This window comes from Ptychodera flava, chromosome 3 (assembly GCF_041260155.1).
Source record: "Ptychodera flava strain L36383 chromosome 3, AS_Pfla_20210202, whole genome shotgun sequence".
NCBI classification, from domain to species: Eukaryota; Metazoa; Hemichordata; class Enteropneusta; family Ptychoderidae; genus Ptychodera; species Ptychodera flava.
Genome location: NC_091930.1, coordinates 22,189,557 through 22,203,707, shown reverse-complemented (window position 1 = coordinate 22,203,707; position 14,151 = coordinate 22,189,557). Strand labels below are relative to the sequence as shown.

At 39.5% G+C, this 14,151-nt stretch overlaps 1 protein-coding gene and 1 long non-coding RNA gene across 2 annotated transcripts in view; one reads left to right on the top strand and one right to left on the bottom strand.

The window, feature by feature from the left end:
• Nucleotides 1-14,151, top strand: part of LOC139129767 (uncharacterized) — a 462,294-nt gene that overhangs the window by 272,002 nt on the left and 176,141 nt on the right. The window lies entirely within an intron of this gene.
• The window catches only part of LOC139130243 (uncharacterized), a 74,686-nt gene that overhangs the window by 55,809 nt on the left and 4,726 nt on the right, over nt 1-14,151 (bottom strand). The window contains exons 4-8 of the mRNA XM_070695992.1: nt 13,907-13,978; nt 13,454-13,546; nt 12,484-12,570; nt 11,763-12,146; nt 10,283-10,672 (exon numbers count right to left, since the gene is read on the bottom strand). Coding sequence (XP_070552093.1) covers nt 10,283-10,672; nt 11,763-12,146; nt 12,484-12,538 — 829 coding nt within the window. The 5' untranslated portion in view covers nt 12,539-12,570; nt 13,454-13,546; nt 13,907-13,978. The remainder of the gene's footprint in view (nt 1-10,282; nt 10,673-11,762; nt 12,147-12,483; nt 12,571-13,453; nt 13,547-13,906; nt 13,979-14,151) is intronic.

Sequence of the window (14,151 nt, the reverse complement as noted above, 5' to 3'; positions counted from 1 at the left end):
AAGGGATATAGTCGTCGGAGCTGCGCCTGTGCGAGTTTCTTGTTTACAAACGATGTATTTCGTGCATGATATCAAGATGCACCTCATCATCATAGCTGCAACATTTAAATTATACGATGACAGATTATGACAGACATGTTTTAATTGTCATCAATCAGCATTGTGTCTTGGATACATTGTTGCCATGGGTCGTATGGGTCCCATACGACCTTTGAGCGCAGTTCCGACGACTATATCCCATTAAGAAGTGATTCTAAAAGCTCAGACTGAACAGGAGTTTCATGAAGACATTCATTTGTTAAAGGGGCAATTTTCAATCCCTGATTCTGGCATTAGTGAGTTTACCTCCTGGACAACCACTTGGTTAGTTAGAATATTTAATTTGCCTTAATATTAAGTACACAATTTATTGCAACCAGTTGCCACCTCTGCTAATCCTACAGACATATTGCCATATTGCCGGTATTCGCCAGGTTAAAATTTCAACTGTCACGCTCTGACATGGTCTTGCCCAGAAACTGAAATGATTTCTGGAGGATGTGAAGAGGGTGAGACTGTGTGATCTGGCTTAGACCTACCAGACCTCAAACGACAGTGCTCTGAAGTTGTGATGTAGACCCTATGTGAGAGCAAGCCAAAGCTGTACCGGTACAGAGATTCCAGGCTTAGCTCTGATACAACGTTGTGTCTCAAGACTGAGAAACTCAAATGATAATCACTCTACACTTAATTTGTATGAACCAACCTTTCATGATTAGACACAAATCGAGAAAAATCTGAAAGATTTCAAATGTAACTTACATATCAATGTCTCGATTGCTTTGGCTACAATGGTGTGTTGCCAATAATATTTTGTTCAGATTTTTATAGTTTTGAATTATGGTTGATGCTGTCACTACTCGATGTCTTAAGCAATTTCCCAGGCTGCTACTACTACACAAGGTCTTGGCCTACCGGTATGCTGCATGCTGCAAGTCAAAATCTGCCCTGTCAGATTCCTGACGTTTAGAATCCATTTAAGGGCAAAGTGAGATGTGTTGCTGTTTTCCACACAAAGTTGTGACAGAAACTTTTACATTTAACATGAGGGGTTTCATGGATGAACACTTGCTGTGAGACTTTGCAGAATTTACCTTGAAGCCAATCATGTGTGTTGTACATGCATCGTATTGTCTCACACAGTGAGTAGAGGAGGTAAAATAAAACACTGTCATTACTGTGATAAGTATTGTAAAAGAGGGACAGAAGGGAGGAACACTTGGAATTTCATGATAAAATCAATTTTCATCTTTTTAAAACCAATTCAAATTCTTTTTCTTTTGATCTGCGCTCTGGAAATATCAATCAAGTGTATCATCAAAGTACATGTTAAAACAGGTCCACACTTAACACACATTTTTAGAGATATTAGGTTTGCTAAGTCAAGTGAAAAGTTACTTTGGCGAATCCAAAATATAACTATCAGAATTATCAGTGGGATCCATGTTCATAGTCACCTGATGATAGTGCAACATACACTCACAGTGATTCTGTGCAAGATTTTCAAAAGGCTATATTTTGGATGGCTAGTTCTGGCTAATCAATTTTGGTCTCAATTAGCCAGAATGGCTAACAGGTACATTTAAGCCAGAGGAAACACTGATTGAATGTCTTTGAAAGTTACGTTTGTTTGTCATAGTAAGGTTTCTCAAGCTTAAGGTCTGGTGAACAAGACATACATATTCGTAGCTCATTTGCATATTGAATGAGTTTCTGTAAATAGGCAATAAATATGTTGAATGCTCCAATTTGGACCAGACCTCTAAAAGAAATGGCTCATACCTTGGTCTTGTCATAATAAATTTTATGCACTAGTAGGGCTAAAACCTTTGAGATTTATAGTTGAGTTTGTTAATTATCAAAATTTATGAGCATTGCACATGAATTGTTTACTATATAGCACATTAAATTCATTATTTTGCATATACCATGCTTAATGCACCGATTTTGACCAAACCTCTAAGACTAATTGCTTGTGCATAGATTATGATGCAGACTTATCTGTTCAGAACTACTATATTGTTTTTGCTAAATACTAAGTACTGCATCGGAAAATTGTTTCTCTATCCAGAGCTTTCGACAACTATTCATCTGTCGTTATCAATGGTGTTGATTAGCACCACTCTGCATGCCTGATCTTAAAATATTCTCCCAGATTTGAGGCAATTGATGACCAGCGTGGGTTAATGTGTTCTTTGTTGTACACAGCTTCCTTAATAACCTCTCTTAACCCTTTCACCCCGTTCCCTGTATACAGGTCCAACTTGACCATAGAAAACAATTGATTTGGGACAAACCATGGTGGTGAAAGGGTTAAACCTGTTAACTATTTGTCACTTAATATGCAAAATATATTCAAATAAGTTGTATGACCAGCTGTTAATATTCTAATGAGTTGTATAATCAGGTGTATATAAAGCAGATGGCTAACATGTGCTGGGTGGCTCTCTGGAAGTGAAATAAATGGTAAACGTGTTGCAGTAAACTGTTGTTGTCAAGTCTGTCATATTCCACCTGGATTCCAGTTCTTTTCATGGTAGCAGAGCATGGTTAGAGAATGGCAGACAAGTTTATACAACCACCAAAGTTTCATAGCGATTATCAGAGCTGGAATCAGGAAATTGAGCTTCGGCAAAATATCACAGGTCTTCCAAAACAGAAGCAGGGCATTGCAGTATGTCTGACACTCGATGGTAAGGCTAAAGAGGTGGGCCTAGAGATTGGAGATGAGCTACATGTTGACACCGGCTTGCAGGTACTGATTGATAAATTAGACACATTGTTTCTAAAGGAGTCCAATGAATCCACGTATGATGCGTACAAGAAATTTGACGCTGTTAGAAGAGCTTCCAGTCAAGAAATAGCAGAGTACATCATAGACTTCGATTCAGCATACATGAAAATTAAGAAAAGAAATATGGAACTGCCTGAAGCGGTTCTTGCCTTTAAGTTATTGGATGGTGCTGGACTGTCAGAAAGCCAAAGGCAGTTAGCCTTAACAGCATGTACAACATTAGATTTTGAATCTATGAAGAAGGCGTTGAACAGAATTTTCGCTGGAATTGTGCATAGTGAAACAGATGAACAGCCAATCGCCGTTGTGCCTAAAGTTAAACAGGAGGTGCTCTACACGAAAGTAAACTACAGACAAAGAGGTAGACGTCAGAAAGCTGGACCACAAAGGTATAGTGCTGATCACAGTGGTGGCAGTAAGGTGAACCCCATAAACAGATTTGGGAGGCGAATGAAATGTCGGGTATGTCAGTCAGTGTTTCATTTTGAGAAAGACTCTCCACATAATGTTAATTCACCGACTCTCCTGATGAACCTGTTGAAATTGTGGACATAACACTGTATAATGAAAGCGAAGTGCTGATGATTGAGTCATCAGGAGCAGCGGTGTTAGATACAGCGTGTACCAAGACAGTTTGTGGACAACAATGGTTGGATAATTTCATTTGCAATGGAGGGGAGATAATATCCTCAGAATTGAGTAGCAGGCCTTTTAAATTTGGTCATGGAGAGACTATCAAGTCAATGAAAGCAGTGACAATTGCAGCAACAATTGGGACAATTGATTGTAAAATCAAAACAGAGGTTGTGCCAGCAGAGATTCCATTGTTACTGAGTAAGGAGTCCATGAAGGCGGCTAAATGTGAAATTAACCTCAACAACGATACGGTGAAATTCCTTGGACAGGCTATACAGTTACAGAACACTTCTTCAGGACACTATTGTATCGATATAACAAATGCTAATCATTGTACAGAGGTGTTTACCAACTCTACATTCGAGCATCTTGATGACAAGAAGAAAAAGAAAAGGTTGGTTAAGCTTCATTATCAATTTGGACATGCATCATATGAAAGGCTGGCCCAGCTTCTAAAATCGGCGGATATAAATGACTCTAATTTATTCCATCTATTACAGGAAGTAGTCAAGGAGTGCGAGTCATGCTGCAAGTATAAGAGATCAGCTGCCAGACCTGCTGTTGGACTTCAAAGAGCAAGGCATTTCAATGACATTGTCGCTGTAGATTTGCACAAGCTTGACGACAATTTTGGTATTTGCATATCATAGACGAGTTTAGTAGACTTAGTGCTGGTTGTATTGTTAATAACAAAATGCCTGAAACCTTTGTCAGTAGTTTTATGAAATACTGGATAAGCGTACATGGTGCACCAAAGAAGCTATTTTCTGATAACGGTGGAGAGTTCAACAATGAAACAGTGAGAGACATGTGCCAGAACTTTAACATTGAAGTTATCACAACGCCAGGTTACAGTCCATGGAGCAATGGCATTTGTGAGCGTCATAACATGATCATAACTGAGACAATGGAAAAAATTAGAGACAGTCATGATTGTGATATTCAAACAGCATTTTGTTGGGCTTTAATGGCCAAAAACTGTTTGCATAATGTTGACGGTTTTAGTCCATATCAAATTGCATTTGGTAGAAACCCAAATATTCCTTCTGTACTTGTTGATCAGTTGCCTGCTCTTGAGGGTGAAACCATTTCACAGGTTGTAGGTACCCACATCAATGCCATGCACCATGCCAGAAAAGCATTTGTTAAAGCTGAAAGCTCTGAGAAAATAAGAAGGGCTTTGCGTAAACAAACCCGGAGTTACGATGAATCGTGTCAAGCTGGTGATAAGGTGTATTACAAGAGACCAGATAGTCAAGCTTGGAAAGGTCCTTGTTTTGTGGTTGGCATATATGGTCCTTTGGTTTTTATCCATCATGGTGGGGCATTGGTGAGAGTACACAAATGCAGATTAAGAAAGGTTAATAGTACATATGATAAGCCTGGTCATGTGACCAAATCACATGACGTAAGTCGTAGTTCTGTTAACACCAACCGGAAGTTGAAGATGACGTAGGTCAAGGTAACAATAATACAAATTATACTGATGATAATTGTAGAAGGTCTTCCAGACCAAAGAGAAAACCGACATTGATGCAAGATTATGTTGTTGGGTTTGATGAAGAGATTATGTTAACTGAAGATATAGACATGACTTGTGCAAAGCAAACAGAATTAGATAGTTGGAGTAAGAATGATGTTTATGAGGAAGTTCAATTTAACGGGCAAAAGTTGATATCAACAAGGTGGGTCTGCACCCTCAAGTCAACTGATGATGGTATTAAACCCAAGGCGAGATTAGTAGCTAGAGGTTTTGAGGAATATAATTTAAATATAGACAAAGACTCCCCTACTTGTGCACATGAGTCCTTAAGATTAGTGCTAGCCGTGTTAGCTCAGAATAACTGGAAAGCTAATTCCATGGATATTAAAACTGCTTTCCTCCAAGGAAAGCCTATGAGTAGGGATGTGTTTATAATGCCACCCAAAGAAGCTAATGCAGATAATAATGTTGTATGGAAACTTAAGAAATGTGTTTATGGGTTAAATGATGCTTCACTCAGTTGGTATAACAGAGTCAAATCCGTAATGCTAGAATCCGGAGCTCAAATATCCAAAGTTGATCCTGCAGTGTTTTATTGGCTCGAAAACACTGGTGAAGTTTATGGTATCTTAGCCTGCCATGTTGATGATTTTATTTGGGGAGGTAGTAGTAAATTTGAACAGATTGTGTGTAAAATTAGGTCAATACTTAGAGTGGGTAAAGAATGTAACTCAGTGTTCAAATATTGTGGTATTGAAATTGTATCTGATGGTGAATTCATACATCTTGATCAGGAGACTTATACAAATGCACTAACCACCATTGAAGTTGATGCTTCACGATCATGTGATAAAAATTCAAACTGAGATGAACAGGAGAAACAAATTCTACAGTCTAAAGTTGGTCAATTGTTGTGGCTGGCACATCAGAGTCGTCCTGATATTTTGTTTGACGTCACTAAAGTTGCAGCTAATGTGAATAAGGGAACAGTTGAAGATTTGCTAGATATCAATAAGATTATTGTCAAAGCGAAAACTACACAGTGTGGTTTAAAGTTCCGTAAATTGAGTGGTTTGGCGAACGATTTGTTCATTGCGATGTACAGCGACGCCTCACTTGGCAATATGCCAGATGGCGGAAGTCAAGGGGATATATTGTGTTACTGGCCGACCAATCGGGAAAGTTCTCGCCTATATGGTGGAATTGTAAGAAAATTCGTAGGGTAGTCCGTAGTACATTAGCTGCCGAAACACTGGCTATGGCTGAGGGTATTGACTCAAGTATTTTTATATGTACACTTCTTGGAGAATTGATGAGTGGAAAACCTGACCCCAATTACATACCAATTGTCTTTTTCACTGACTGTAAATCTCTACATGATGCTTTAAAATCTCATAAACATGTTTCAGAGAAGAGACTAAGATTGGAAATGAGTGGCATAAAAGAACTTGTAGAAAATGGCCAAATCAAGGACATTAAATGGTGTGATACTAATTCTCAACTTGCAGACTGCCTTACCAAAAAGGGGGCCTCGTCCAAGGGTTTAAGAAAGGCCCTAAGTACCGGTATGCTTCAAGATTGTGTGTGAAATATATTTCAACAACGAAAAAAATAAATAAATAAAAGGTTGAGCTTGTTAACTATTTGTCACTTAATATGCAAAATATATTCAAATAAGTTGTATGACCAGCTGTGCTGTTAATATTCTAATGAGTTGTATAATCAGGTGTATATAAAGCAGATGGCTAACATGTGCTGTGTGGCTCTCTGGAAGTGAAATAAATGGTAAACGTGTTGCAGTAAACTGTTGTTGTCAAGTCTGTCATATTCCACCTGGATTCCAGTTCTTTTCAAAACCTATGGGGGAAATATATTATGACCTATTAGCAGAGGGGTTTTGCAGCATCCTGAAGACAACATGGTTTCACTTGTTTGATTGAAAATGGAAGCCGCCACGCTCATGAGTGCAAGTCCCTACCCATGTGATCTTGTATGGATGCATCAGCCTGAGCTTGCCATGTTCCTTCTTTGTCATGCTCCATCCCATATTCTTTGATGATGCTCTCATTGTCGATGAACATGCACTCAAACTTCCAACTATAGGCCCCGTCAGCAGGCTCATTAGGTTCTCTATCGTGTCACAATAGGTGAGTCCTGTTTTGATATGTTGAAGGGAGGCTCTACCTACAAACAGCCATCCATTTCTCCTTCCTCCTTTGTGAACTGAGTGCACCTATACCTAGAAGAGGATACTGCTAGTATGGTATTGTTCCAATGAAATCTGCATGCCTGCTAGTATGTAGACTTGTGTCAGCAACCTGTCATCGCAATCTGTTGTGGCTGTGTTTTTTGTAGTCTTATTTCCAGCTGCACCTCTTCCTACGTGTTAATCACTCTCAGCCCATTGCCATGGAACTTTTCATGCTTAAAGCCTCTAAAGTCCACAAAAAGGCAGAACTTGTTCTTCAAAAATTGGCCTCAGAAACATTGATGTCCTGGTCTTCAACACTGTCTGCAAAGTACCGGCGGACTTCTTTCCAGAAATATTGGGGTGCATGTTGTGCCCCTTGACTTTGTTTGAGATCCCTTCTATCATCATGCACACTTACACTTTCAGTGCCTTGATTCAGGAACATCTACTGTCTAGTTGGTCTTGTTCCTTGGCCCTTGTAAACAGAATGAGCAACCCATTCACACTTCGACAGTTAACATTGACATTTCCATTGATGGTGGTGTCACTTTCTGTGAAGGAGGTTGTGTTGAAAAGATGGACATACATTTACAAGAAGCTCTTGGCGCTGTTAGTAGCCAGCAACATGTCAGGTCAAGCCATTGTCTTTGATAATTTCGTACTAGATCCATCTGGATGTTTACTAGTGGGTACCCCTATCAGTGGCGACCTCCGACTCTCTGTTGAGAAGCTGGCATCAGTGTGATTTCCCACTCAATGAGGCTGCAGAGCATGTTGGGGTAAGCGGTGCCATGGCCACTCATAAGTGGATGTCAGAGCTTGATGGCATACTTCTGATAAACACCATACAAGCAGTTGTCCTTGTCTCAGGGGTTGTCATCACCTGCACAGCTTCTCAACTTTCTCAGGCCTGAGGCCTTGATGCTGCCCGCCATATCCTTTCTGGTTTTCTTATGTTTGTTAAGATCTCTGTATGTATCGGTTGTGTGGTATTGTCACAAATCAAGCAGAATTTTACCTTTAACATTGAGGACCACCCTGCTGACTATGTTTTTGGCCACATTCTGTACCACAATGTTGTTTGCATGGCCTTTTATCTCCTGGTCAAACACTGGTCGAAAGAATTGGCATGAGCATGACACCAGATTCCAAAGTTAGGCACTTGATATAGTGTCTTGCCAGGCTGCACATGGCTGGGATCATGAGTGATCACATGAGTCCTTGTTGCTTCTGATCGTTGTGGAATTTTGTGGCTTTGCCCAGGGTCAGAGAATTGTTGTCTGATATTTATTGCATATAATATACATGATAAAATGGCAGACGAAAACGCCGAATTATCAGGACGTGTATCAGAATGATCCCAATGAGACGGAGGAGGAATAGACTGTTTTTTTTGAGAGAGGAACCCACAATAAGGCCGCTAATGAGGTAATAAGACTGACATTACAGCATGTAGAGCTTAAACTAAGAGGCAGTTGACACTTACACCCAGCAAATGGCCATCAACAAAGCAGGTGTAGAACTCTTGAGGCTCGATGCAAGGGTTAGAGATTGAAAACTGTACTACAAGGGCTTGAAGTTGACATTCAAAGGAGGAAGGAAACAATACACAAATTTTTCATTGAAGAGACAAAAGGGCGGGACAGAATTTATAAGCGACATGTCCTGGGAGAAGCCCATGCCCATAAGGGTGAAGTTCCAGCTGCACATGATGATGAATTAGTTGAGTTCTTAGATGATGCCCATGAAAGGCAACTCCACAATCTTGAATCGGGAGCCAATAGTCTCAACCCTGAGTTCATTGTCGGTTGTAAGATTATTACCTTACCCAGCTCAGAGAGGATGCCAGCGGCAATGCAGAAAAGAAACAGCCAATCAAGGACAGGATTGCTGAATGGAACGGCTTAACCCCGAATACGTAGCTTACAAAGACAAATAAACCCTTGCAAACAAATATCAAGCTGAGCTGTATGCCAAAAGACAAAATATAAAGCCAAGGCCCCTCTGGTGAACGCCCTTAGCTGACACTTAAGATCCAAACTAACGAAAAATCTGCAATAACGTGCACACTGGGGTGCTTCATGGTGAGTATGCAGAAAGGGTTCCTGGGGCACCGGAGACCGAACACTCTCAGACTTTGTAAAATGATTGTTGTGTTCTCCTGGCTCACTTTGACAGTCCTAGTCTTGTGCTACACAAAATGCATGATCGATTGTCCTGCAGCCCAGCCGCTAGCTGCGGCAGAGGCAGTAGGCCACAGGGGCCCTTCTCGTGCTGCTCCACAGCATTCTCCTTACAAAATGGAAGAATTTATGCACCTTTGATATGCCTGTGAGGCAGCCGGAAAATTGCACCTTTCAATTTTTATATTAACATGTTTATGTTGCGATGGACACCAAGACCTTTGTCACCACTTTGTACGACAGGGCTTTATTGGCAGGGCTGACCATTCTCTACCTGATGGGCACAGAAAAAATACTGAAGACAGAGATCGGCGACCCTTGGAAACCCACCTAGAACAGAGTCCTCAAGATTAGGGGCGTTGCAGCAGCTGTTGCAATGAAGACTTGCTTGAGCAGAAAAACATTCCAAATGACCTCACTCCTTGAGTGCAAAGTATGGCAGCGGCTGTTGGGATGCAGCATTTTGTGGTGATTCTCAACATAACCACCTTCACCGGTGGCAGTGTGCTTGCCCAGAAACTGTCTGGCCAGGAGGAAGCCTTCAAAGTGGCAGCCTCATGGTGGTTCTCCTTTGACTTAGGCTAGTCACTTGCTAGCAGCTGGTTTGTTGTGTTTGGAGACATTGGACCTGGATGCTGGCAGTGGCCATCCAGACAGCCTCCATTGGACGAAATCGCAAAAGTATACCCAGGTATTGATGTTTGCATAGGACAGCATGCTTGCCCACAAGTTGGCATACTGGGACTTTGAGCCACCATTAAGAATATGGCCTAGGGGCATTACCCCATTGTACCAACCAGGGTGCCACTTTTGCGCATTTTCAAGAGTCAATCTCACAGAAACACTTGCATATTTTATTTTAAGACCTAACCATCAATAGACTTATTCAAACCTATCTTGGAGTCTTATTTTCACTGTGCAAGCTTTGCTTAGAATTGGTAACAATTTTGACAAACCTTCCCGAAGTCTTCCCATTGCCACCTGAAGCTCATCAATTTCCCCTGTGTGTGTTGAGTACATGGCTTTCAGCTTAGCAAGTCTTGAGGTTTGCCATTCTAGCAGCTCTTCTAGTTTTTCTCTCCCAGTTGGCACTTTGATAGAAGACTTCATATCCGTGAATTCTTTTGACATGGCGGCAGTTTCTCGTTCATAGATGTCTCGTTCACGGACAAGATCAGAGAGTAAACCACGTCGTTTGAATATCTTATCGACAGACTGCACTCTTGAAACGTCATTTTGCATTTCCACAGTTTTCTTCTCAGAGATGAGCTGCACTTTTCTCTCCTTCAGTGTATTGAGGTCTCTCTCCTCATTTGACACGCTCCTCTCAGTTGACAAGCGCAACTCTGCAATATAAGAAATATTTACCTTTGAATAATGTATCTGTGAAAAAATCATCAGTACTGTAAATAATTTTTCAAGCTTAATTTCAGTGACAAAGGATTTCTCTTCTGCTACTTTTAATTGTCCATACCCTAACCTTGCGTAGATTATTAGAAATCATTTCTGATCAGTAAGTACACTTAAAGGTGCCCTTCTCAATCCCAGGTTCTTGCTTTAGCAAATGTGTCAACAGCCCATTAATAGTTTGTCATTCTTTTGTTTTCCATTGAATATTTTATCGAGTCGCTAATATTTATATTAGATAAATCTGATAATTGAGTGGGGTCTTTAATGAAGGCTAAAAGATGTCATTTTAGTAAATCATAGAATATGAGCTACTACTCAATTGAAGTCAACATACACACATATATATATATATATATATATATATATATATATATATATATATATATATATATATACCTGTGAAGGTATGTGCTAGCGATGGATAGCTATAGTATGATATTCAGAGTTATTTAGAATATTTACAATTAAATTTACGAAGCAAATGCAGTGACACGATCGAAACAGTAATTCTCAGTAATATGACAAATGTTTACAACCTTTGCGAGCGCGAAAGATTCCATTCGATGACACACATAGTACGGTCAGTGCATGTTCGTGGCCACAATGCTGCTGTCACTGGTCTCTGCCGGTGTCAACTCGTCAATCCTGATCTCGGTCGTCAATGTTTTTGACTTCGATATTTGCAGTGGCACATATCTTGGCCGTAGATACAACCTAATTTTGTTATATGATGGAAATACTGTTCTGTTGTTAGTGGTGTCTGAGTAAACTTTCGAAATACATCGGATTCCACAGCGCTGCTGCATAAGACTACAGCTTGACAGCGTATGTCTTCGCTACAGCCTTACACTGCAGGTTTGATTCCGAGCAAGAATTCCATGAATAATGTAGGCCAAGAAATTAAAGGATGTTGATACACGGAGATGGAATTCACATACAGATGCCTGGCAGCATTGCGCAGGTTTTCTATTTGTAAAAGTGTACATGTCTATATACCATTTATAAACTACAAAAAATTTACCCTACCTTTCTCGTTCAAGAAATCAAGACAACTACTATAGTCGGCATAATCAATAAGTGTCTCCAGTGACAAGCAACGCGCACCGATGTCATCCATCAAATCGAGAGTAAGGAATGTGTCATCAGCCATTTTATCCAATCGACCACTTCCATATGACGCCCACAGGGCCTTTGCTGCAGCTGAAGAACCGCATTTAACTCGAAATATAAGGCTACCTTCTCCAACGTCATCTCCACTCAAGTCAGGATGTATGTTCATCACTCGACGCATGTATTCTTCAGAATTTCCATGCGTCCTTTCGTGTCTGAACAGATCACGCTGTACCTCATCCATGTGCTTGTCATCCTCAGGCACCCCATCTCTGACTTGCAAATGAATGTTCACACAGTCTAAAGGTAAATGGATACGAAGAAAGATAGACTGTTTTGTCATTGCAATGGTTAACTGTTTGACAAATCATAGATGTTCACTCTACTCCTACTACTTAACTATGCATTCTTGTAATATAGATAAACACACACATAAACGCGACAACAGTTGAAAGGCATTCCAAAATGTAACCAATCACATTGATGTGAAAATTTTCAGCAAATGTGCCCACATTATATTACGTTTATTCAGTGATGAATGAGATATTGCTTTAGATACAGAGATTTCATAAACATTAGTATAGATAGTAGAAGTTTCGTTCTGATTAACAGCAACGAATTTAGGAACAAAAGATACCTTGTCCTCTGTCATTATTCTTTGGATTATCAGAAGTGGTAGGCGGTATCTCCATAGGTTCTCCGCTGTTTTGTGATGTACGTTCATCTGCAAAAGTCATGAATTGAAAGAAAACATAATATGCAAATAAACACTTCCTCGACCCCTAATTTCCCAACATGCAAAAATGTTATATGCAAATACCCTGATGAATGTTCAAATATGTCATTTGTATATGATGCCTTTTTAGCCTTTTGTACCCTGAGGCTGAACTTGTGATTTGCACATAAGCGTTTGATAATTCGACTACACCATTTGCAATTATGATTCTGTCTTAAAGTATAGGAACAAAACATTGTCAGACGTACTCAGAATGTACTCAAGGGCGTTTGTTTTTTCAAGATGCTAACCTCTTGTAATTAACAGAGTCGAGCGATACTTAAATACCAGAATTTTCATTATACATTAATATTTCATTCAGTCACTTTCTTTTGAGTCTCTGCATAAATTTAACATTGTGTCCACTCACAGTAGAATTCTTGTACTACAAATGTTAGGTTTTTTGCAAAGAGTAAAAGACCAACAAGAATTGATATGAATGGAAAAATAGTTATGGTATTTCCTTTCTCCATAGAAACGTTGAAGTCTTTATGCTGGTGAAAGTATTCAAAATATTACTCTCAAATATAAACCATATGTATCTACGTAACTACATTAAATTGTACGCATGTTCTACACCCGCTCCCGAACAATATTTTTTTTTTTGATTTCGCAAACGTATGCCACAAATTACATAAACTGATCCTAGAATGATTTGCCTTTGCAATATATGCATGAATCTGTATATACACAGGTCATACAGATTCTAAATTGAGATCCTCTCATGCACTGTTTGTAATATTTATCGTCTAATAAAAAAATGTTTGCGGATAAATATGGCAAAGTACACACGAATTCGATGGTGCATAAAAAAGAAACAACTTTTCCATACTTTGTTTGTGTTCAGGGTTCCCCTTCTGATGTCCACCGTTATGGTCTCTTTTGTCCTCAGTCTGGTCTGCAATGTTGATAGGTTGCTGGTCATCTATAATAATCAAGTAGAATGATTTGAGTCACGTCTATCATTAAGATTTTTTCCATTGATATATGTCATTCAAATTTACTGTTAAGTTAAAATACATTTTCTTACTGTCAATGTGTTGAATACAATGGGTTCAAATACTGAACTGTTTACAAGATTAAATGTACTCGGCCATTGGATGTCGATTGTTTTTACTATACTACGAGGATAAATTCATCAAAGTACGTAAAGTGTTAATAATTTTTGAATCAATCAATGTCATTGCAGAATATTGCTTACGTACATTTTTAATGTTTTATCTCACCTTTTACTTTAATTGTTTACAATAGTATTTTGTCTAAATGCGAGTATACTTATACTTACCAAGGGGAGGTGCAGGATTTGGTGCAGGATTAGTAATTGAGTTGTCAGCACTGTCTACAGTTGACGGCTGATCTGTGAAAAAATAGGACGACTTTCAGAAATATCACACTATATGTCATAATATTATACGACTTGGGCTACAACATCGGTGAACTGCGAATCTTCTGACTAGAATATGAGTACTAGTCTAAGCACTGTTCTGGATGAACATCAACCGCCGAATCTGTTCGACGAAGGCAGCAAAC